Raw genomic sequence first — 22,708 nt, forward strand, 5'->3', positions numbered from 1 at the left:
CGAAGGCGGGTTGAGGGGCAACGAAGACCGGTCTTCGCGGGAGGAGCGGGCGGAGGTGCGCGTGGGCAGGAGACGCGCGGAGCGCGGGGCGTGCGTCATTGGCCAGTCGCGCACCGAGCGCTATACTACAAGAACGTCGGGTGGCGCCGCGCCGGCCCGTAACGTGCGAGTGTTGTGTCACAGCGGTGGGCCAGGTCGGTTTCGATAATTTTTCGTTCCGACGACACAATGGCCCTTAATTCGGACGAACAGAAATCGAACCTGGTCCTCCGCGTGGATCAGGATTCTGACTCGGTTTTACAATCGTTGTTCGACACTGTGCTCAAGCCGGACTCGAAACGACCGCTACAGGTGCCTCTGCGTATGCGACAGCTTCCAAAGTCGTTCTTTAACCCGCCGTCGACCGGTTCTAAGTCGCCATCTGTGTCTCACTCGCGAGAAAACTCGGCTGACTCCGCGTTCGGGTCGTCGTCTGCGACGGGATCTGCACCGGTCTCTCACTCTCGTGCGCACTCCTCACCTGCCAGCTTGCAGCAGACCTATGCAGCCGGACAGCAAAACCAGCAGCCGCCTCTACACCATCAACACACCAAGCAAAGATCATATGATGTTGGATCTCACTTACCAGATGAACTAGGCCCGCTTCCAGCAGGATGGGAACAAGCGAGAACGCCGGAGGGGCAAATATATTATCTTAAGTAAGTCTTTTGAATTTGTGAAGTACATTATTTTTAGTACCTATGTTCTATTTTTCGAAACAGGTGAGGCCAAGACCCATTTGGGCTGTAGCGCCATTGGATGTATGTATATTATATTTCTCATATTTTGATACTGCTTCCTAGATATAGAACAATAATAGTACCAAAGGTATATAACTGAACTACTATCTATGGTCTTCGGTTTTATGTAAATGTATTTGGAACACTTATATTTTGATTCTACTATAACATCAACTCTTTTGTATCAATTGCTAGTAGTATTGTAGATCTGACCTACAATCATGACAAACTTTGAACTTAAACAAGGGTAAATCATTTCACTCATCCACGGCAGTGAATCCTTACAAATGACAATAATATTGTGTTTCAGTTGCGACGCCGTAATAGATTAAAAACCAGGAATTTATAATTTTATCCTGCCATTCAAAGATGATTAAGCGTGTGGTCAAACACGCAATATCTGTATGGTGTGGTAAAGTTTGGGAGATCGTAATTGTTAGTCGATCTTCAATTCATATATCCCCGTACTATTTCTTAAAAGTATAGGCTTGGAGTCTTATCCTTGTGTAATTTGTTTTTCGTATCTAGTGGTAAGGAGTCCCTATTAGTCAAAACACAAAGCGCATAGAATTCCTCGAGCGAGTCCCTGACTGGCTTGAGCGGGCTTAATTTTTTTTATATACTTCATACGTGTAAAAAGAATAGTTTCTGAAAGTATCATAGACAATAAAGCGACATATTTTACCTACGACCCAACACATTCTTTTATCAACCAAAATTAGCAACATATTCTTTTTATGTAATTAATTACAAAACGTAAACGATCTCTCTTATAATGAAAATCAACACGTTCACTCTGTTATCCGGGTTCAATTTGATAAATTTAGTTCGTTAGATAACAGTGCTTGAAAGTTTTTAAATTTTATATTGATCAATTGAAGAAAGTAATTTTGCGTATATTAAGGATATTTAACTAAATATAGTAGGCACTACGCTTATCCTGTTTAACGATTTTGGAATTATTGAAATCCCACATTATTACGTTCAGCGTATCAATGCGGTCAATGGTTTACAATAACGGACTTGTGACGTTATTTAAAAGGTGATAATGTGGAGGCGCCAACTAAATTATAATTGAAAATTTTAGAAAGAGCACGGTTATTCCTTATCAATCCTTATCTACTGCTTCATGTTGAAAACATAGTCGTCATTTGTTATCTTATCATGATCGTATACCTTTCGTCGATGCTTAACAATGAGTATAATACACCTTGTAAAGTGACTCATAAAATTAACAGAACAAAGTTGAATGTAGATTGTTGGCTATTTCTCTAACCAATTTTTTTTGTTTTTGTCTTTTTTTAATCATTTTGACTGATTTTAGTTACAGCATTGTTAAATTAATAATTTATAATATGATATTACGTTACATAATTCTGTATGAAATACAAATTGGTTCCATCTTGTTCAGCTGAAATCGTAACGATGATAATATGCTGTAACGACCGTGGGCTGGCGCCATTGCCATTATTGTTCAACTTGTTTGCGTTCCTTACATACAGAACATTAGGGACTCTTTGATTATAATATAATTTAATAGTTTTGGTACATTTTTGGAAATAAACATTAAGGGGTAGTTACGTTTAATTAATGAGCGTTAGTTAGTGTTAACTTTATCGTAATGAGCTCCTATACAAGAATTGAAATGTTAGCTCTACATGGTCATTTTTTAAATAATTATTAATGTCTGAAATACTTAATTTTGGAAAATAAATAATTATATACTATGCATTTTCTATCGCATTTACCATGGAGAGTGTTCGGATTAATACCGGCAGATGAGTTTCATCGTCAGTCGTCAGACATCGAGGCCATACCTATCTGGAACCAGCTACCCTGACGTATTTCCGAACCAATTCGACTTAGGGTCCTTTAAGAAATCGTACCAATTCTTAAAAGTACGGCTTGGTAAGGTTTGGGTTGACTGTCGTTGGAATTATGTAATTCGACTGCAAATTGATCTGGTTTTAGGTGCTGTAGTTATATTATATTGTTTGTTTATTTGCTAACAAAGTTAGTTACCGTGTCGGATCTCAACACCAAGCCGTTCGTCTACTCGTGGAAGACAGCCAATACGACATCAAAGCTTCACTCACATCATAAATAAATTTAACCGACATAATATTCATCAAACCTAATATTATTCTATTTAATATTGTTAAAGTAGTATTCTTAGCTTATTGACTCTTAAAAATTACTAGTAATTGGCGCAAATGTATTATGTTTTGTGAATGACATTAAATGAGAAAAATATTTATATCACCTATTAAACAAGAAAGCATGTTTTCATACTTTAGAGACAAGACTTTCAACTGCAAGAAAATATTAAACAGAAAGTAACAGATTCAAACGAGATCTAGCAGTTTCTGGTTTAGAAAGACTAGTCGTTAGCAAACACGTAGGCAAGCAAACCTGTCGTTCATAAATTTTCTTGCAAAATTATGTTATTTCAATATCCAAAACATCAATTTAAACGCTTGGTTCTGCTTGCCAAATGTCTACACACAGCACAGCGGAGCATTGCAACTGGTGCGTCTCTTCCGTGTCGGTAAATAGACGCGCGCATCGTTTCTTAATTGCTAGCCGGACCGATGTTTTATAATCTCCATAACGTCCAGCGAACGTCTTGCTAGCAAAATGTTTGCTTTAATTATTATTGGAATGGAGGGTAATTCTCTGTGGTTTTGTTCGGCTAGACTTGGCGATGTTCCGAAATGGGTAGCGATGCAAATTACCTTGGCGATCGCCCAAGACGGCGCTATCGGTCGGTAGCTAGTGTAACACCTTATTGGTTACAGTTTACCTTCGCCCTTATTTCTTTAATGGTCAAAATTTATTAATAAATAAAACGTATTTTTTGCGAAGAAAGTGGTACATTCAGATTGATTAATTATAAAAAATCAGCACAATCAGCCATATAAAAGGCATGCAAATGCAATTAAAATAAGAACAGTTAGTTATTTATAATTGTTGTCAAAACTTTTGGTCTAAATAATCTCCCAATGCCTTTAAAAATAAAAAATATTTTTTTTTTTTAAATTTTATATCGGTAAAGTATAAATTCGCATTTCGCACCTGTTAACCTGTCTTAGTCATGTTTTCTAAATATTATTCAATGAACAATTGTATGAGGAAAAGACTATAGGTAGGTTATAAGACAGTGGTAATATTTGGTACACGCATCTGAAAATATTTCCTTTTAAGTTTCGTTTCTTGAATCTTTAATCAGCCGAACTTGTCACATTGAATACAAATAATAATGTATCTTCATTCGAAATGCACGTGGGTTCATTCACCTTTTAATAAAACTTATTCATGTTTATATTATTTCTAAAATTATTTTGATTTTATATCGAAACGTATAAATATAATAATTTATTTATATGGATCGGACTATCAAATAATTTGATTAACACTACCAACTTCCGTTTTCATCAAGGTGTTATTCAATTTTATACTTCTTATATTTTTTTATTGAGATGAATCTATTGTCTATTCATCGTTATGAATACGAGTTTTTTTACAAGGGCAGTTCGCAATTGTTTCACATATCTTAGAAGTTTACTAAACCAGTCTTATCGCAGTCGGCTGTGTATTCAAAGCGATAACATTTGAAATACATCTTCTCAGAAGTAGTCAAGTCGCAAGAGACGACAGGTAAAATCTAACGGAACATTACCCAGAAGATTCGTTGTCAGGACAAAGGCATTTCTATAGAACTGTATTACGTAAATGCGGTTAAACGACGCTTATAACCTCATTTAATTAGGTTTGTTTATCAACAATTAATTTTAATTAGTTGTACCGTACGTGAGTAGGTTTTTCTCAAATCGCACAAACACTGAGGAAGAGTGCGCATAAACTTTTCTTAGGCTTTGTTTTCGTCAAACTTCTTGTGTACTGTGTGTGTGTGTGTGTGGATTGGAGTTTAAAGCCGTTTTCGGGCTAAGCGCATGATTAGCAAGAACTGACACCAAATATAACAATATTTCTTTCTACATAACGTAACCACATAATATTAAACAATAATCAAAGCTTTATTTACGAAACAAAGAAAAAGTTATTGTGCTCAAATCGATTAAATGATCGATTTGAGCACAATGATCGATGAAAAAAAATGGTTTCTATTGCAAATTACATTTATATTACTTTTACAGTGTTAGTTTAATAGATAAATATAAAAAGCTTATTCGAAGTGATCCCAAATGGCTGCAATACAGCCCTTGAAACGTTGAGGCCAGATATCAATAGAAGCACGCACTCTTTCAATGGGAAAATTTTTCACTGTCAATCGTACGGATTGTTTTGGGACTCCAAATTATCATGGCGTTTAGAGGAAGCCGTACTCTCTAAAACTGACCATAAATGAGAAATTCCAAATTTAAATGTAATAGGTACATATATTGTTTATTTTTAATTGTAACAGTATTTATGGCTAGGCTAAGTATAGTATTGTATAACAAAGCAACAATCTAATTATTATACGTTTTAACTAAATGAAACTATTATTTAAGCACCACACCATAAATGTTTCAACACTCGATTTTGCTTACGTAGCCACTAAATAAAATATTGTGACACTATTTCCTTTTACATTAAGAGCAGTAAGTGTTATACCAACGTGTGAAAGGCTATTATGCACCTTATAACTCTGCTTTACACTAGGTTTTTGTACGCAACATGTTGATGAAAAAGAACATAGGTACTCAGTTTCCACGCTCTGATTACTGGATGTTGGCTCGAGACATTGTCTTTATCGGAATCGATCAGAAACTATATATACTATGCAGGAAATCTCTTGTTATAGTGGGTCTTAAAGTGTATTATTAATGATAGGACGGCTGTTATTAAAAAAACACAAGCTGAGAATATGCCAAAAATTAAAACATTTAATCATTTAAAAAAAAAAATCCCATCTGAATATTATTCGATTACGAGAAGATGAGCTTCTATCCTCTCATGAGGAGATAAGCCCGCAATTGGCAGGAAACGGCACAGGGAGCGCTGGAGGTATCTCGTTTCGGAGCCCAAGATACTTTTTGATGATGATATTAATTTATCCCTAATGGAAAGGCAAAGGACTTTTGTCCATACAGCCAGGTCTTGTTCTTGGTAATAATTGGACAATTTTGGTAGTTTTTTTCATTGTTCTTAATGGCCGAAGCCCAAGATACGCAGAGACAGCAGATTTATTAAAAAAATGTGTTGAGATGAGCCGGCGTGGGCATAGGGACCGACAGTTGTAGAGCGACATAGATCCTTAATAAAAATTAATAGTATGTTTAATACTAGACAGATTAAATATTTCATCTCGATTCATAATAAAAAGCAGAAAATAATCTTTGACATGTCAATTAGAATACTTATGTTTGGTATAAAACGCGCTATTCCCCGGTAAAATTATTCTAAAGTTAAAATAGTTGCATTAAGTGCATTTACCTTCCTTCTACCTCCAATAACTATTTAAACAGCAGTCAGCGGCTGCTCAAGGATAGGTGTTTGTTCTTAATACGTCACTTTAGTCTGTGATCTGTGGACACAAATGGTTTTCATCTTGTGTCATCGGTATTAATACGTATAATATAACAATGCTGACTTTGTGATACTGACATAAGAACTCGGACCACACACTGTGTTGATAAAGTATACTTTGCTTAGAAGAAACTGATCCGAGAATGCGCCCGGGTTTCTATATCCTAAATGCCAGTGGTTATTGCTACGAGTCGTGGATTTGTTTTTACAAAAACGCAGCAAAATATGCTTTCTATAAATAATACGAAGCCAAGCTACATACTTACGGACTTAATTTTTATATTTATTTATTTTATAAACATTATTTTTAATGTTTTATTTAGAAACTTATTTATATATGTCTTACATATAAATATATATATTTATATGTAAAGACTAAATGAAGGAAAATATTTCAAAAAACGTTTTAAATATTTCGCTCATGTGGTTTTAAGAATTTTCCTTCACAGGCCAAGTTAAGTTATTGAGATCGGTTGTTATTAAATAGTATGTACTTTGAGAGTATCTCCAGGCCTAATTGTAGGATCAAAAGGGGTCAAGTGTGTACATCGACAGGCGCCTTAGGGCCCACGTCATGCCGGGCGACCGAGCCAGTTAAACAATGAATACAATTTGTATTTCATGATGATGACATCACTAATTATAATACTTGTATGGTATAGTGTTATGAAAAATACTCTTTCCCTTGTTCATAAAAATAAGTCTTCATCTCAGCGTAATCAGAAACTTGCAGACTTGTTAAAACAATGAATTATTGTTTAAACTGTTTCGCCTTTCCTTACTTGGATATTAAAAACATATTCAGAGTCGACACTTAGCGCGAAGTGTGATTCCCGTAGTTCAACACACATTGGGTTTTAGGTTCTTGATGGTGTGGTTTCTCAGGTAGGTACACTATACTGACATGTCTTTGGTATCGTATCCTTACAACTTTAATTTTATTGATTACTTTTCCGCTTTTTGTTTTCATATTACTCAAGTACCACCTAACACTAAGCTTCAAACCAAAAGATTTTTATTTAAATTATTCTAGAATCGTGAGAGTAAAATGATGTCGGTTGTTTTTTGTTACAGTATAATAAATAAATTCCGGTTCGCCATCACTAAGACATAGGAAATCCTAATAAGTCATGATTGCACTCAATGTTTTCCAGTTCAAGTAAGTGATTGTGAACGGAAGGTACTCTATTGACTATTACTCATTCAAAACCACATCTCAACGTATGGGTTGTTGGAAACAGGCATTGCCATACATGCCTTTGTAGAATGCTGATTAGTTACTTGTTTTTCACTTGAGACAAGACAAAGATATATTATTTTCTCCTATTGCCAATACCGATTTTGCCAAATGTTAGCACAAAACGAAAGGATAATTTCTGAATTTGAATAATACAATCATTTCATAATTGAAGATGATTGTCTTAGCATGATGCACGAAGGGTGACATCCGGCTGAAGTTTACAAACGATACAGAACAATTAACATTGACTTCTTCATCGTTTCCAGTTATTATAATGTTTATGGAAAGGAAAAGAGTGTTATATATTTAATTTTAGTATTTTTAGGACGCAGTCAAGTAATATTTAAATTAACCCCACGCAAGGAGGCGTTTAACAGAAAAATTACCGTATCAAAAAATAATTCAATTATTTGTATGAAGTTGAATAGCTGGATATTAATAATCTACCGCGAAAATTTACAATTATTTTCAATAACCGCTGTAGCGTACGGGGCAAGATTATAATAGCCCCTTTAGGATCTTTATAACATCAGTATGTATTTAAATAATACATAAAAATATTGTCTTGGTCTAGGCTCAGAATATGATTTTGACCCATTCGGTGTCAAGACCCTTGGTCCGTGGGGTCCTAGGGCTTTAAGGCTTTTTAAAGAAATTTCAAAAAGGTTAGTCGACATCACAGGAGACCGAAGATCTGGCAGCTACCTCGGACAAAGAATTAATCTAGCGATTCAAAGGGGGGAACGCTGCCAGTATCTTCGGAACCTTGCCTAAAGGGTCTCCTTTTAATAATATATTTTAGTTTATGTTAAGTTTAGTTATTTATTTCAATGTATATTATTTTAAATAAAGCAAACTAGCTGCTGTGGTCTCTGGCAGAATGACCAGCGCTGTGGAACTTTTTGCTCCTCAGCATAATGCTGAGCCAGGGCCAATTACAACCACAGTACACACACATTGCACACTGGAAGCGAACCGAATCGCAAAAGGGAATTTGTTAATTTTTATTGTTTTTGAGGTGTTATTTTTTTCTTTTTCTTTTTAAGTATTGTTATTTTGTGTGTCTATGTGTGTGTGTTTTCGTTTGTAATAAATGTTATGTCTAAATAACACATACCTGTGTCAAGTGCACTACATTACTTTATGAGTCCTGGCCTCCTATACATATTACGATCCCAATTGATATTTAGGCGGTTAGAAGTAAGAACAGATTACGCCCTGTCGTTGCCGACGGCGGCGCCTCGTTTCTCGTCTTGTTTACGTCTAATTTTGGCGCGTGAGCGCCGCTCCCGCCGCCCCCGCGCCTCCTTCGGTCTTCCATTGAAAACTACGCTGCATGCGATTGTTCCATAGATACATGCTTTAAAGTTTAAACATTCAAAAACAGACACAAATTTAGTACCAATTACTTATCTGTGAATTTGTAACTTATATTCAAATATAATTGGCCTAAAGGTCTAGATACCAGGCCATAATCTCCAAAAAAAAAAAAAATTCAAATATAATGAATAATTTTGCGTTTATAAGCACGTCGCCGAACATCATTTGGTGAATGAAAACTATATGTAATTTACGGAGACTAGTTTAATGTTTGAAATAAATAAAGTAGGAAAAATGTAACAAAAATATAATATGTGGGCGTTGCTGTATAAAATTTAATTGAGTGCTTTCAAAGTGTATCCGCCGTGTGTTCGTTTTTCACCTCATGCCATGAGTTAACGAGATCTCGGTGTGTGATGTTGCCGCAGCCTCCGATGCCCGATACAGCTTCTCAGAACTGACCACCGCTCCCGCGCCCCGCATTTATTATTCTTTCGTTTCTTACTTTCTTTGTGTTTTTTTTGTTACCTCTACGGTCTGTAACTTCTTATGTTCTATTTTTGTATGTATTTATATGTGTGATTTAATTTTAGGGTAACTCGAAGTAGCTTTGATAAAAAAACATCTCTCTCTCACTGGAATTGCTTCTTATATCAAAAGTTTAAGCGGCTATATTATTCATCTGAATTTTTTGTAGTGGCAATATTTTTTACGTATTTCTCTCGAACCCTAATACTGGAGAACATTTCTCAGGCCCACCGCTTCTTTCTGGGAATCAGTATTCTGTCAAACCTTTTGATGTTTTTTTTTCTCACTTGTATTTTTTTTAGATACTGTTTCTATAATTTATGGGATTTTTAATTTATCATTCGCGACATGAAGTTCACGCAAGATAAAATAAATTACAGATAACATTATCTTAGGTAATTAATGAGACGATTTTAATTTGTGCGTTTTTTTGACTAAATAAAACAAAGGGTTGTGAAACAATCGATTAATTTTATGTACATAAGTACAATGTAACATAATCTATGGTTAATCTAAAATTGTATTTACAAATTCTATGTGTAGGTATCACTTATAAAAAATTAGCACGAATTGACATTTAAAAGTAGGCTTCAACTATTACAAATACATTTAAAGCACATTGTTGCATACGGTTTGCAATTTACATGATATTTAAATTGAATGACTTTTAAATGCGATAGCTTTGACTTGGTTGGTATAAAGATTGCGTCGCGCCTACTTTTCATTCTTGCTTCATATCAAAGCCTACAGTTTTATTGCTGCCAGGGTTAAGTTCATGGCAGGTAGCATGATATATGAATGTGAATTAAAAAAGTGCATTTGAACACCTTCTACTATCTATAGTAAAACATATTAAAGCATTTATATAAAAATATCAACGGCGATGTTCGATAATCTTCCATTAAGATTAGAAGGCTACATCTCAAGAGTTGAGGCAGGCTGTGACGCAAAAAGTCCACCGACATCGAAACGAATATGCGCCGAGGTAAATGATGGTGCGGGAGGATGGCAGAACGGGACAAAACTATCAGGCATAGCATAGGAGAGAACGGGACATGCATACAAACACTCGGGTCTAAAGTCCGCGGCCGCTATAGGACAGTAGCCTCGCTGCATGCATAGCGATATACCTACTTGAATGGCTCTAAAACCAGTTGCTTCTTAGTACCTATGGTCCTGGTATCAGAATAAAACGCACATGGAATACTTAAATTAGAATACCGTTGTCATTGTAACAAGTTGTTGACAACTTTTCTGCTTTCAATAAAACAAATTAATTATATACAATTTTGTTTATTTAGATATAAGTATAGGTTTTACAATAACAATATTTAATTTAATTAATTGAATTGTATCATTATCTCCTTATCTACTCGTCAATATGACTCTGATGTAACTGACCAAATAATTATGGACATGACAACGCGAAACTTTTTCCTGTTAAAATGTTTTCAATATTGTTCAAAATCAAATGTCATACAGATTATCCGCATCTGTGCAGGAAAATGAAAGCTTATTGACGTCTGTATTAACCAAAGTTATATTAATAAAACATTTATGTACTAAAAAGTCGGCAACCGATTATAAACCAATTCTGCTAGCGAATGTGTTATCGTGATATTTACTCTTGCATATGATAACTGTCTAGTTCCTGGTCAATTGTAAATCCGGTGCAATAGCAAGTGGTCGCCGGCCATTAGAACTTCCTGTGCACTTGCTCCTCAGTGAATGGGCGTCCTATCAACCTGCCTAGAAGCCATATGAATGAGTATCGCGTAATGCACAATGAATTATTCGTGCCAGACCGGCTTCCGTTGGCGCCGGACACATGCTTCGTGTTCTGCCTTTTTCTGATTAATGTCTAATTATAGGGTACAGCTCTCCACGATTCCCTATGAGTCAGATGCAATAACTGTATAATACTCGTCGACTTATGTGTATTAATGCACGATTTTGCACTATTTTGGAATCGACGCTGTGGGTGTAGGTTTATTGCAACTGGTATAACGGTCATGTGACGTAAGGAACTTTATAAAAATAAGAGGAAATTGGTTATTTACATGTAACAAAGCAAAGGGCCGCTATGATATTTATATACACATAACATGAGGTAGTTTGATTAATAAATTTGATATATTTAACCGCTGTTTAGAGAATGTAGATGATACATTTTTTCGTGACTTCTTATGAAGTGAAGACTTCTTGTGAAGTCTTATGCACGTTTTTGCCTCCAAAAGTTCGGTCACAGGACTTTAAAGCTCAATAATTTTGTGAAAATTTAAAAGATGACTAGAGATCTAATTGAGGGACTCTTCTTTGATATCCTTTTTTAAATCCCAAATTCTTATCTATCAATACAATGAACTTATGAAAGAAAAAGTAATAAAAGGCGTCGATCGCGCGCTGTTATTTTTTTACAACCTGTATTTAAGTATCTATAAATATTAAATAAACATGGCTAAAGATATGATACAGAATAACAGAACCTCTGGTCAATGTTTATGATATTCTGTTAGTAATTTTATTATTCACCAACGACACTAAGCGACCTTTAAACCGGTTTGGATCTTTTAATAAAGACAAAATCTTTGGGGAATTGGTTTTTAATTTAGCTTGTATATGACGACCCGGATGCAGTAAATAGTTTGACTCAATCTTTGAAGTTGGCAGGTCACGATTGAAGCACGATTGTCATCTTTGCCCCACCTTATAGCACCTTTGATATTTAATGACGATATGAGCAAGGCTAACTTGGACAGGGAAATAAATATATTGGTTTCCGGTAGAACTGCGAATGATCAACAACTTGCGTATTGTCGATAGTTTTATAAAAAATTCAAAAGTAATCAATTTGCTCAGCGACTATTTTTAAAGACAATTAATTCTATGTTTTTAAAGTACTTAATTAAGAGAAGTGCGATGTACAGCCCACACTAGTTGTCATGTGTTAATTAAGATTGAAAGAGCATAATTTAGTCACGATAAGAGGTTAGCGCGTTATCTGGGTACTTTCTAAAGTTAGATGAAACATGTTGTTAACCTCTAGCGGCGAACGGTGGACCACCTAGCCGCAAGGCCGACTAGTTTGCTCGCGTCCCGACCGCCTTCTGCTTGTCCTACTAATATTATTACACTACTCAGTGTCTGAGTCTGTTATGCTTATAATAAGATCATATGTGTAGTAAATTTACCTGCTACAACAGTTTTAGCTAAATTAATTAACTTTAATAGTTGCGTAACAATAAGCACTTTCAGCGCTACAGATACAGTTATATAAAAACTAACGTCAGTTACTTGAAACAGTAGATCCCATAATAAAATCATCGGCCGGAAGTCGATGCGTCATTTCGACGTTTTCGTCTAATTTAGTTTGTGTAGTCGCAACCGTGCAAATGTGTGGGTAGACAATAATATACACACCAGTAGTTTTTGTTGCCGATTTTCAATTTCTAAATACCGTTGTTCTTCTAATGTTATGAGTATCACTTTTCACTTTACAAACGTAATGACGAGGTGCTCGACATACAATGATTTGTACGTTTAATTATTTATATAGGGTTACTGATTACATATGTGTGCGTTTATTTACGTATACGCGAACGCCGACTCGTCCGAGATTCAAATTTAGAACGCCGTCTCCGCCATGTTGTTCTCAGTGAAAACCTATGATCCGTAGAACTCAAGTTGTGAGAGACTCAAGCTGTCTTAGCAATTAAAAAGAAATTATTTTCCCGCTAATTAGTCACTTGATAGTAAGTTTATTTCAACGAAACCCTAAATAATGCAAAAAAAATAATAGTTATCTACTATATATAATAAGTAAAATCTCAATTCGGGCTTAATGACCTGTTACAATAAATTTCTCATTTTTTAATTATACTTAGACCTTAGTATTTCTTTTGTAGCACGCGCCTTATTCAATTACGTAATCATTGCAGAGCTGCTTCCGGCCAGATTACAATATATCATCTGTTTCAGTTCAAGTGTAAAAGCAGGAAAATCCCATGATCGAGGATGTGCGTCCGAATTGACGTGTATCCGTTTCTGATCGTCATTGAAGTGTTCGTAAAATAGGTGTTTACTGTATATTCGACAATATAATTAATTTTTTTTAGTCAAAGAAAAAAATAAATTCATTTATTTATTAAAGTACAGCATATAATTCATTCATTCTATGGTATAAGTACAATCTATCTATTCTACAATATATGACAAATACGGTAAATATAAAATGTATATAACATAATAAAAATATTACACTTCCAAAATAGAGTAAATAATGTATTTAAAAATTGTATTTTTTTCTACTACCTACCTATTTATTGATAGATACTTATTGGCCAAATTCGCATTAGGTAAATAATAGTTAACGATTAACGCGTTTTTTAATGGATCATCCCACTACCGAATATTGTATTCGCATTGTGCATTATGTTAAAAAAGCTATACGTTTATAGGTACAGAATTATTTATTTATAAAGAGTCAAATGTTATAGGCAAGGACGGGTCCAAACATAGACCAACAGTTTGTCTACGTTTGAGTTTATTACTACTAAACATATTGGAATTTGTTTACCCAGAAAACTAACTTTTTCATGATAAAGAAATTAGCAAGTGATGCAAATATTTTATTGTGGTATCAGATTTATCTTTCCTGTTACCATATTTTATATATATATATATATATATATACATATATATATATATATATATATACATTCTAATAAGGCATACATTATTTAAGGGTTATCCGCAACATTTCTTATGGATAGAATAGAAGGCTGTTTAATCTTTTGCCAAACATGTTTGTACAAACCCGTATTGAGGTATCGAGAAACTGCAACATTATATTGTGTAAGAGTAGAAGGCCTTCGCAAGAGAAAGATATTTTGTTTCTCAATGCTCTTGTCATCTAGTGATTGTTCACTATGCATATATTATTTTTTTAAATATATACTCAGCGTTATTCACGTGGAAGTCACTCATTAACTTCAAATAGTTATTGAATGTACTGTATCATTTCTTTTTTTTTAAATATTTTCTAGCTAATTCCCCGACTATATTGTCGTCTTTATTCTGAAGTAAATAACATTGGTAACTAGGATGATTAAGCACTACTTGATTCTTTTAACAACTTTTTCTATAATACATACAGCCAATTTTAGAAAGATCTCTTAACATTATTTCTTTTAAGTTCGTCTCTGCTTTCATTCACACTTGGTCAATGTTATACCTGTCGTAGCGTTCCATACATTAAACAGCCAGTCAGGACATTTAGTACCGTCTCATCAGCTGTATTGTTACAAGGACAGCCAGCACTTTGTCTAACTCTGAACCTGTGAAGATACGACAAGAATCCACCGTGACCTGGCAACATCTGTGTTAATCCCGTTGGTTTTATTTGTTTCAAAATTGAATAGGCCGAAACATTTGGAAGAAATAACTGAAACACTGGCCAGTGTTTCCTTCCCACCAATTATATATAGCTTTACTGGTGGTGCAATTTGATACATTGTATCAGGTTCTTTGGAGGCATGCGTAATACGTATCAACGATACTCTTTGCTCCAGGTCGCCTTCCAATACAGACTGAAATAACCCTCTCTTTGGTTCGTATAACACAGCTGCCTCTTGGATTGTAAGATCTAGGGGCAGTAGTCCGGCGAGGATCAAGTTGGCATTCAGTGATACGGTTCGGTAACCTCTACAGAGCTTTCACGCGAAGCCTCGTTGCACTGAATTTAATTGCTGCCTAATTCCTAGTTTTTTAGTGGCTGGAGCCCAAACTGCTGTCGCATATAGGATTATGGGCTTGTTGACTGTCGTATAAGTAACATGTACATAACGCTGTAAACACCAGCCATTTTTGGCCGCCCTGGCTATTTTTTTGCAAATATTTTTTGCTTTTCTGCATATATTGGAGATATTTTTATTTATAATTTTATTAAAGGTCAAGATACGATTGAGAATCAAACCAAGTATTTTTATTTTATCAGATAGGTTGACGGATACTCCACCCATATTAGCTTTAGTTTTTTCTAGTTTTAGTACCCCAGCCGAAGCATTTGCATGTCGCTCTATTTCAAGTGCCGATTCTCCGACAAACACCATGATCAAGTTGTCTGCAAAGGCTTGACAATAGCACCCCCTTTTTTCAAATTCTTGCAGCAATGACTCCAAAAGTAGGTTCCAGAGTATCATTATTGTAACTGAAAGAGTTAGTCAAAAACTATAACAGTAAGTTTATTACCGCCGCCATCTCTCACGGTATCTCTCAGTAATACGGCATGTAGTGTACATTATACTCGTTCAAAAAATCAATAAAGCTAGCGAAAGTAGTTACTATATTTGATTGAAATCAATAATTATACTTCCAATCCTTAATGTAATTTCAGAATTCGGGCATGAAGCTTTCCATGTAATTCATTATTTTCGAAATCGAAACAACCTTTGCTCGCCCTTCACTTTATGATTGAATCGCAAATATAATTTTTTGTCAATTGTTCAGCCCACAATTACAGGGTGTTGATGAATAATGTAATTGTGTACAAACATGCGCGGGTGCACAGAACGTTTGGTTGATGTTATGCAATCCGAGTCGCGCCGGCAGGCTGCGCTGTAATTACACGCCACTACCCCGCACCCCGCATCCCGCAAACCTACCACCCGCGTTACCTGCGACACCACGTATCAACCACATCTACCTAACTTCAGAGTTAAGCTAGGACTATACAAGTATAACTGCTGTTGATGTTTATTGTTTTAATATTATTTGAACCTATGACATGAATTCTTTTAATTTGCGAGTTATTGTGTAATTTATGGCAGCTAATAATAAGGCAATTCATTGTATTCAGTTACACATTTTAGATGTAGGCTAAGAAACATTATAAGGCAGGATAAAAGTTGACCCTACGATCATTTATATCTGCAGGTAGGCAATGATCCGAAAAAAAGGGTTTGTAAAAATACTCGTGTGATGCAGGTGCATAGGTAGCAACAGCTGATAGCTGGGCCAAGTTCATTACCGCTCCGTGCAAATCGATTCTCTATGGTCATGCTCCATCAGCTTTCCAATATGCCTTTTCCTTATCTTTCATTTTTATACCTCCATTTCTCTTATCAACCGGTCGCTTGACCACTTCTCTAGTTTATTTAAGCTGTATCTTAATACTTTATTATCTACCGATCTTTAGTACGGGGCATCCTTAATTTCACTGGTTCGTTCTTTATTTAAACAAATATTTGTGTTGTTGAACTCAAAATTACGTATATTATTGACTTCGGACTGACTTAATTGCAAGGAAAGTAAAATAAGCAAGCGGCGTAGTAACTAACAGCTTCACTAGGTCGCCTGCGCACACGTCGTGCGTCCGGTTTCCTACAAATTGGTCACATCGACCGCTAAGTAGGAAGATTCGGCTTGCAAGGTGTGTCTGAGGCACGTCATTGTATCGCACGAACCTTGCAGTTTTATTATACAGACATAGTATACATTTAGTTTTCGGCACTTTTTAATGAGCTACGAACCGCTTTGTAAAAGTAAAAGCTGTGCTGATTGCCGATTTCTTTTTATAGTGTTCAAAAATTGATTTATGTTTCGGTAACGAGTTATTAATCTTCTGTTTAATGAAAGTGTATTCAGATTTCGGATATTATCTTAATAATAAACTGTATGTTATAAGAACCTTCCGTGTTTGCGAATTTGCACCTCTTTCTTGCTTCAATTACCTATTATTGAGTTGAATCAATCTGTTTTCATGAATATGTTAAATTTGAAAAAAAAAAGACAACCCTTCATACATATTCCTTTCTTTCATATGATCTTTACCTAGATTTTGAGCAGAATTTCATGAAACCTGTTTCTTTTACAGCCATATAACAAAGACGACCACATGGGAGGACCCTCGCAAGACATTGGCAGCGCAAACGGTGGCCAGTGGTGTGCAGCATCAAAGCGCGGAAGCCTTACTTACACAGACTCCTTCACCACAGAACCTTCCAACAGCCACTCCAGGTACCTAAGTCTTTAAATAGCTTAATTGTCAGTCAGTCACTAAATCAGGCAGATAATGGCAGATCAATCTAACCGTGTAACCGGATGATCTCATAGTTTGCAAAACACAGCTGATAGTTATTTAAACTACCTTTTATCAACCTACAGCCTCAGTTATGTAAGTTATGAGTCTTAATTTTCACGTGATCTAATTGGCTTTGCAACAGTGTTTAAAATTATCATGAAACTAAAATAAAAACAAGTAAATAACCCAAATTCTAAAACTGATTTTATGACGGGAATTAACGCGTTGTTTCCGTTGGTCGATGCGAGACGAGTGTTGAAAGGCGCCCAGAAAATACATTGGTGTTTCGGCGCCGAAACCGTGGCGCCTGCGCCGCTTTTCAGCGACTTGCGACACATCCGCGCGAGTCAGACATGTTTGTGCTTCTTGCGTTATAGATGTCTACAAATCCTGAGCATTTAGCATGTTCTATGCCGAAATTAGCATGTCGCCGTTTAAGTGAGCCAAACGCCTTACTTGCCAATATCAATTGCAAATTACCAATCGACACGTGTTATGATTGAGTAAGCTTTGGTGATAGTTGGATTAGGACAGAAATTATGACAAAGGTTCATAAGTAAATGACTTAATTACATCTATCATTGTTATGTTAGTAGGTAATAATAATACATAATAGTAAACCTTTTTAGTTCCTGGTTTAGAATAGTTGGTAGTTGCTATAGTATAGTAACTAAATTTGATTTTTGTTAGTAGGTTAGCTTAGATTATATTAGCAATATATATTATATTATTTATTTATGAATTAACAGGAATCCTGTTTGGGCCTCCTCCAAAGGCCATTTTTATCGGTCCTGTGCTATGAAGTACCTGTTTATGCCAGCTGATCTTTTCAGATCGTCTCCCCTTACGCCTCTTGCCTGGTGTTCCTTTCCTTGGTGTCGTTGTATGTTATAATATTTAATTGGCGGTTTAACTTTGTGTGATTTTTCTAACTGTTTAAGGTTGAATTTGAGATTTGTATCTTTGGAGAGATTTTTTGTCGTAACCTTCCACGGTAGTAGGTAACACCTACTTAATATTAATTTCAATAAGAGTTGTAACTTATATCATTTACATTCAAATAGAAGCTACATTTGTAGGAAACGAAACAACTGAATGTATCTGTGTGAATTAGACGAGAAAGATTAAAAATCCATTCTCTATGGTAAACATATCCATTGAGAAGTTGTGTTTACTGTTTACCTATTTTTACACAGCGCGTGAAGGTTTTCTTTAAATACATTTCATGATATTTTATAACGACTGTATAGTCCTTCGTTAGCATTTTAATATATATGGCACGTCTCTTGTAAATTAATTATTAATAGTAGCGATAGTTTTAGGTAAAACGTGACAAGAGCACGTTTTCGTATTTTAGAATCCCTATAGTTAAATCAGAGCAAGTGCCTGGAAACTTATCTCTGGCTCATTGTAGACTCGAGTCAACAAATATTAGCCGTGCAGCCTATCGAGAGTACCTGACACGAATAATGTTTTTGTAGCGCATTCCTTGTTCTAATCTGATGTCGCGATAACATTACCTTTCATATAAAATAGCATTCTCATGACTGATAGTTGTAAGCGGCCTATCTAATTACACAAAGGAGTTTAATATTAACAGTTTTATTACATTCTGCGTTATTAGGTGTACGTTATTTCAAGTCATTGTATTATTGAATAATAATTTGCGAATTACACATAATTGACAATGGCCTCTAAATTACGTAACTCGCTTAGTGTAATGTTCGTTAATATTTACCGCTAATGATAGTAATTGATTAGCATTTATTAATACATTGAGTAAAGTTTCTATGGCTATAAAGTTAATCAAAACGCTAAAAATTTCACGAATCACACTTTTCATTTTAATTTCACAAAGTTAATTTTTCTTAATATACTAATAATAAAATAATATACATTGAAATAAATAACTAAACTTAACATAAACTAAAATATATCATTAAAAGGAGTCCCTTTAGGCAAGGTTCCGAAGATACTGGCAGCGTTCCCCCTTTGAATTGCTAGACTAATTCTTTGTCCAAGCTAGCCAGATCTTCGGTCTCCTGTGATGTCGACTAACCTTTTTGAAATTTCTTTAAAAAGGTTAATATCATTATGGACTTCTTTTTATTATTGAGCCTTTTTGCTGACACTCAGTATTATAATATTACACTTATTTCACAAATGTCTTTAAAAGTGTTTTTTTTTTACAATAATTAGTTGTTCCACGATTTTGTGTTAAATATATCAAGAAATTATAGTTTTTATTTTCCGATCCTATTGAACTGTATTTTTATTGAACTGTATCCGACCTTTTGAACTGTATTTTCCAGGTATACAGAAAAACATCTTCCCTCTCTAGAATATTAAATAAGTAGTGCGTGTTAAATTAGCTACAAATGCGGTGATATTAAAATAACTATTCATTTCATAAATTTCCATAATAGAGATTCGGTACAATTCGTTTATATAATACATTTAATAGTAATTTTTATGTAATTACCAGTTTGCAAAGTAAAGTTGTCTTAGTCATGATGATTATAATTAAATCGTAATTATGCATTATGTATACCGTTCGCTTATGAATGGTCGGTTTTTGTTGCGAACAAAATACATAAATATATTCTTGGAGATGAATGTATGAACGGGTGGAGACGAGAGCGTCCGTTGGCGATGATTCACATTAAGTCTACGGGGTGCTTTTTAGACGAACTCAATATATAGTTGTATAGTTTATCCCATGAAGACAAGCGAAACGCTTCATAGACTATAATAACGCACGTTTTATTTGAAAGAACATGTCACGTGACAAGCTAATGACGCTTCATCAATCATACAAACGAAAAATATTGATTAACAAGCTTCCACTGTATGGGTACTACCGATATAATTGTTATAGAACTATGCTTCCCACAAATAAAGCCTCTGAGGCCTTGTTCTTGACTGACACTACATATATTACTTATATATTTAACGACAATTCCTTCACCATCATAGGATCATTTGGGGCTAGTCGGTTTTTATTGCGCGTTACTAAGTTCCAAGTTCTTACGTAATACACTATGTTTAACGTGTACACGCTGTATAGTGTAACAAGTAGCCAGTTGAACGAAACTGAATGTTGTTCAAAACACGTCCAACAAAAAGCACGAGCAAACTTGGATGGCGTAGCGTATTGGCATGTTTTCAATTGATCACGTAAACTACTCCGGCTGTACCTAATACTTTCCTAGGAAGTGGCATTGCTATGATTCCGTTGGCGTTGTTTTCGTGATTTTATTGGAAGAGGCATGACCTTCCAAACTTGAGAATCACGCGCACGTTATATTTACCGCTGGCTTGCAACTAGTCGCTGTTGAGAAATTCAAATATTTTTCAAAGTTTTTCTATATTAACCAGGGCATTTGATAATTTCAGCAGCGAAGAGTACAAGTACCTCGGCGACGACGGACCCCCTAGGGCCGTTGCCGGACGGCTGGGAGCAAGCCACCACTCCTGAGGGAGAAATTTATTTTATAAACCACGCCGCTCGCACAACGTCTTGGTTCGACCCTAGAATACGTAAGTATATCGAATTCGCCGATTCGCGTCTTCTATTTTTAAGCGTCTAAGGTCTAGGATATGTATCATAATACGAACCAGCATAAAAATCGATTATGAGTAAAGAAAAGTCACAATGATATTACGTATACACGAATCGAGACTTTTTCTGTTATTACAGCGCAACATTTGCAACGTACGCCGGCTGCGAATGCCGGAGCGGCGGGCGGTGGGTGGGCAAACGCATCGGTCCAAGCATGCCAACAGAAACTGCGTCTACAGTCATTACAGCTCGAGCGTGAACGACTGAAACAACGCCAGCAGGAGATACGGCTCCAGGTACTTTACTCATTAATCATTGTAATCCACGTTTTTGGCTACATTATTCTTTCGCATCGCAGTTAATGTGTCATACACTTCTTATCTCCCGGGAGTCCGGGGTTCCATTATCTTGAGAGTTTATCTAGACTAAACAGAAATCGAGCCTGTATGTTGTTTAATTACAAAATGTCCTAATTAGATCTATCTAGTAAATCGATTAAATGCGAATGAATTTGCATTTGCATTATATTTAATTGTTCATCGTACATTGTCAAAGAAATAAATTCATAAAACTTGTGTAGATAACTAATTTATGGTAAAATATTACAGCAAGAATTAATGGCGCGGCAATCTTCATCCATCGTGTCTTCCTTGACAAATAGTACCGCGGCGAGCACAGACCTATCTCTGGACCCCTTCCTGCCAGGTCTCAATGACCATCAACGCCAGGAGTCAGCTGATAGCGGCCTGGGCATGGCCGTCTCACAATCCTACTCCATGCCCCATACTCCGGAAGGTTTTTTGGGCATGGATGACCGCATGGACTGTACCAGCGAGGCCGGCGCGAACCTCGATACAGATATGGCATTGGGAGACACGGATGATTTGGTAATAATTTAAATATGAGTAAAGGTTCTGTTATATGTAGTGGTGGTGAGCGGTGAGATTATGCTAGTTACTATGAACGTAAAAAGATTCTAATTTCAGTGACAGGATAATTTTTGCTATTCTGGAGCACAGGCACAATGGAGCAAACAAATTATTGAATGACATTTATAAGAAATATAAATTCACCATTTACAACCGGGCTTTACAAAACTTGTATGAAAGCCTGCATAGCAATAAATATTTACGGCAATTTATCATAACATACACATCTCAATAGGCGGTATTGTTACATCTTAATTCAGAAAGCGAAAAAGGTTTGGAAAGCATGTTGGATGTTCTCTGTTTCAAAAAATAATTACTGAAATGGCGGATTTGTTCTACTCAAAACATACCTTTATATAGATTTAAATTAGGCAGTAAATATCAATTTTTCAAATTTCTTTCAGTTGGGTGACTTCACAAATGACATACTTCTGGACGATGTGCAGTCGCTGATCAACTCCACGCCAAACAAACCAGACAACGTTCTGACATGGCTTTAGATTGATATTCTTTGGACGCTGAACGTACAATTAATACAATGTGTTTTCTATAATCAAATTTTACACAAAATGAAACATCGACAATAAGAACGGCTCAAAGTGACAAATCGGTAATACACCAATTGTAATTAGTAAAATAACTCTAAATTGAAAATTATATATTCATATGGCTATTCAGTTTCTTTACAATTGCTAAAACATCCCGGCATTTATTAAAATGGGATGTGATTAAAAGCCA

The 22,708-nt window shown here is 35.5% G+C and overlaps 1 protein-coding gene across 2 annotated transcripts; it reads left to right on the top strand.

Moving 5' to 3' along the window:
• Positions 1–106: 106 nt before the first annotated feature.
• On the top strand, positions 107–22,620 carry LOC125052707 (transcriptional coactivator yorkie). Of its 2 annotated transcripts, XM_047653736.1 has the most exons (6): positions 107–698; positions 17,273–17,415; positions 20,876–21,019; positions 21,180–21,337; positions 21,650–21,928; positions 22,375–22,620. In XM_047653736.1, the coding sequence occupies exons 1-6, from the start codon at positions 229–231 to the stop codon at positions 22,468–22,470; spliced, it is 1,290 nt and encodes a 429-aa protein (XP_047509692.1). In that variant the 5' UTR covers positions 107–228; the 3' UTR covers positions 22,471–22,620. The 2 variants fall into 2 exon arrangements, with proteins under 2 accessions (XP_047509692.1, XP_047509768.1); XM_047653812.1 differs by lacking the exon at positions 20,876–21,019.
• Positions 22,621–22,708: the final 88 nt, after the last annotated feature.

Source organism: Pieris napi, chromosome 1, assembly GCF_905475465.1.
Source record: "Pieris napi chromosome 1, ilPieNapi1.2, whole genome shotgun sequence".
NCBI lineage: Eukaryota > Metazoa > Arthropoda > Insecta > Lepidoptera > Pieridae > Pieris > Pieris napi.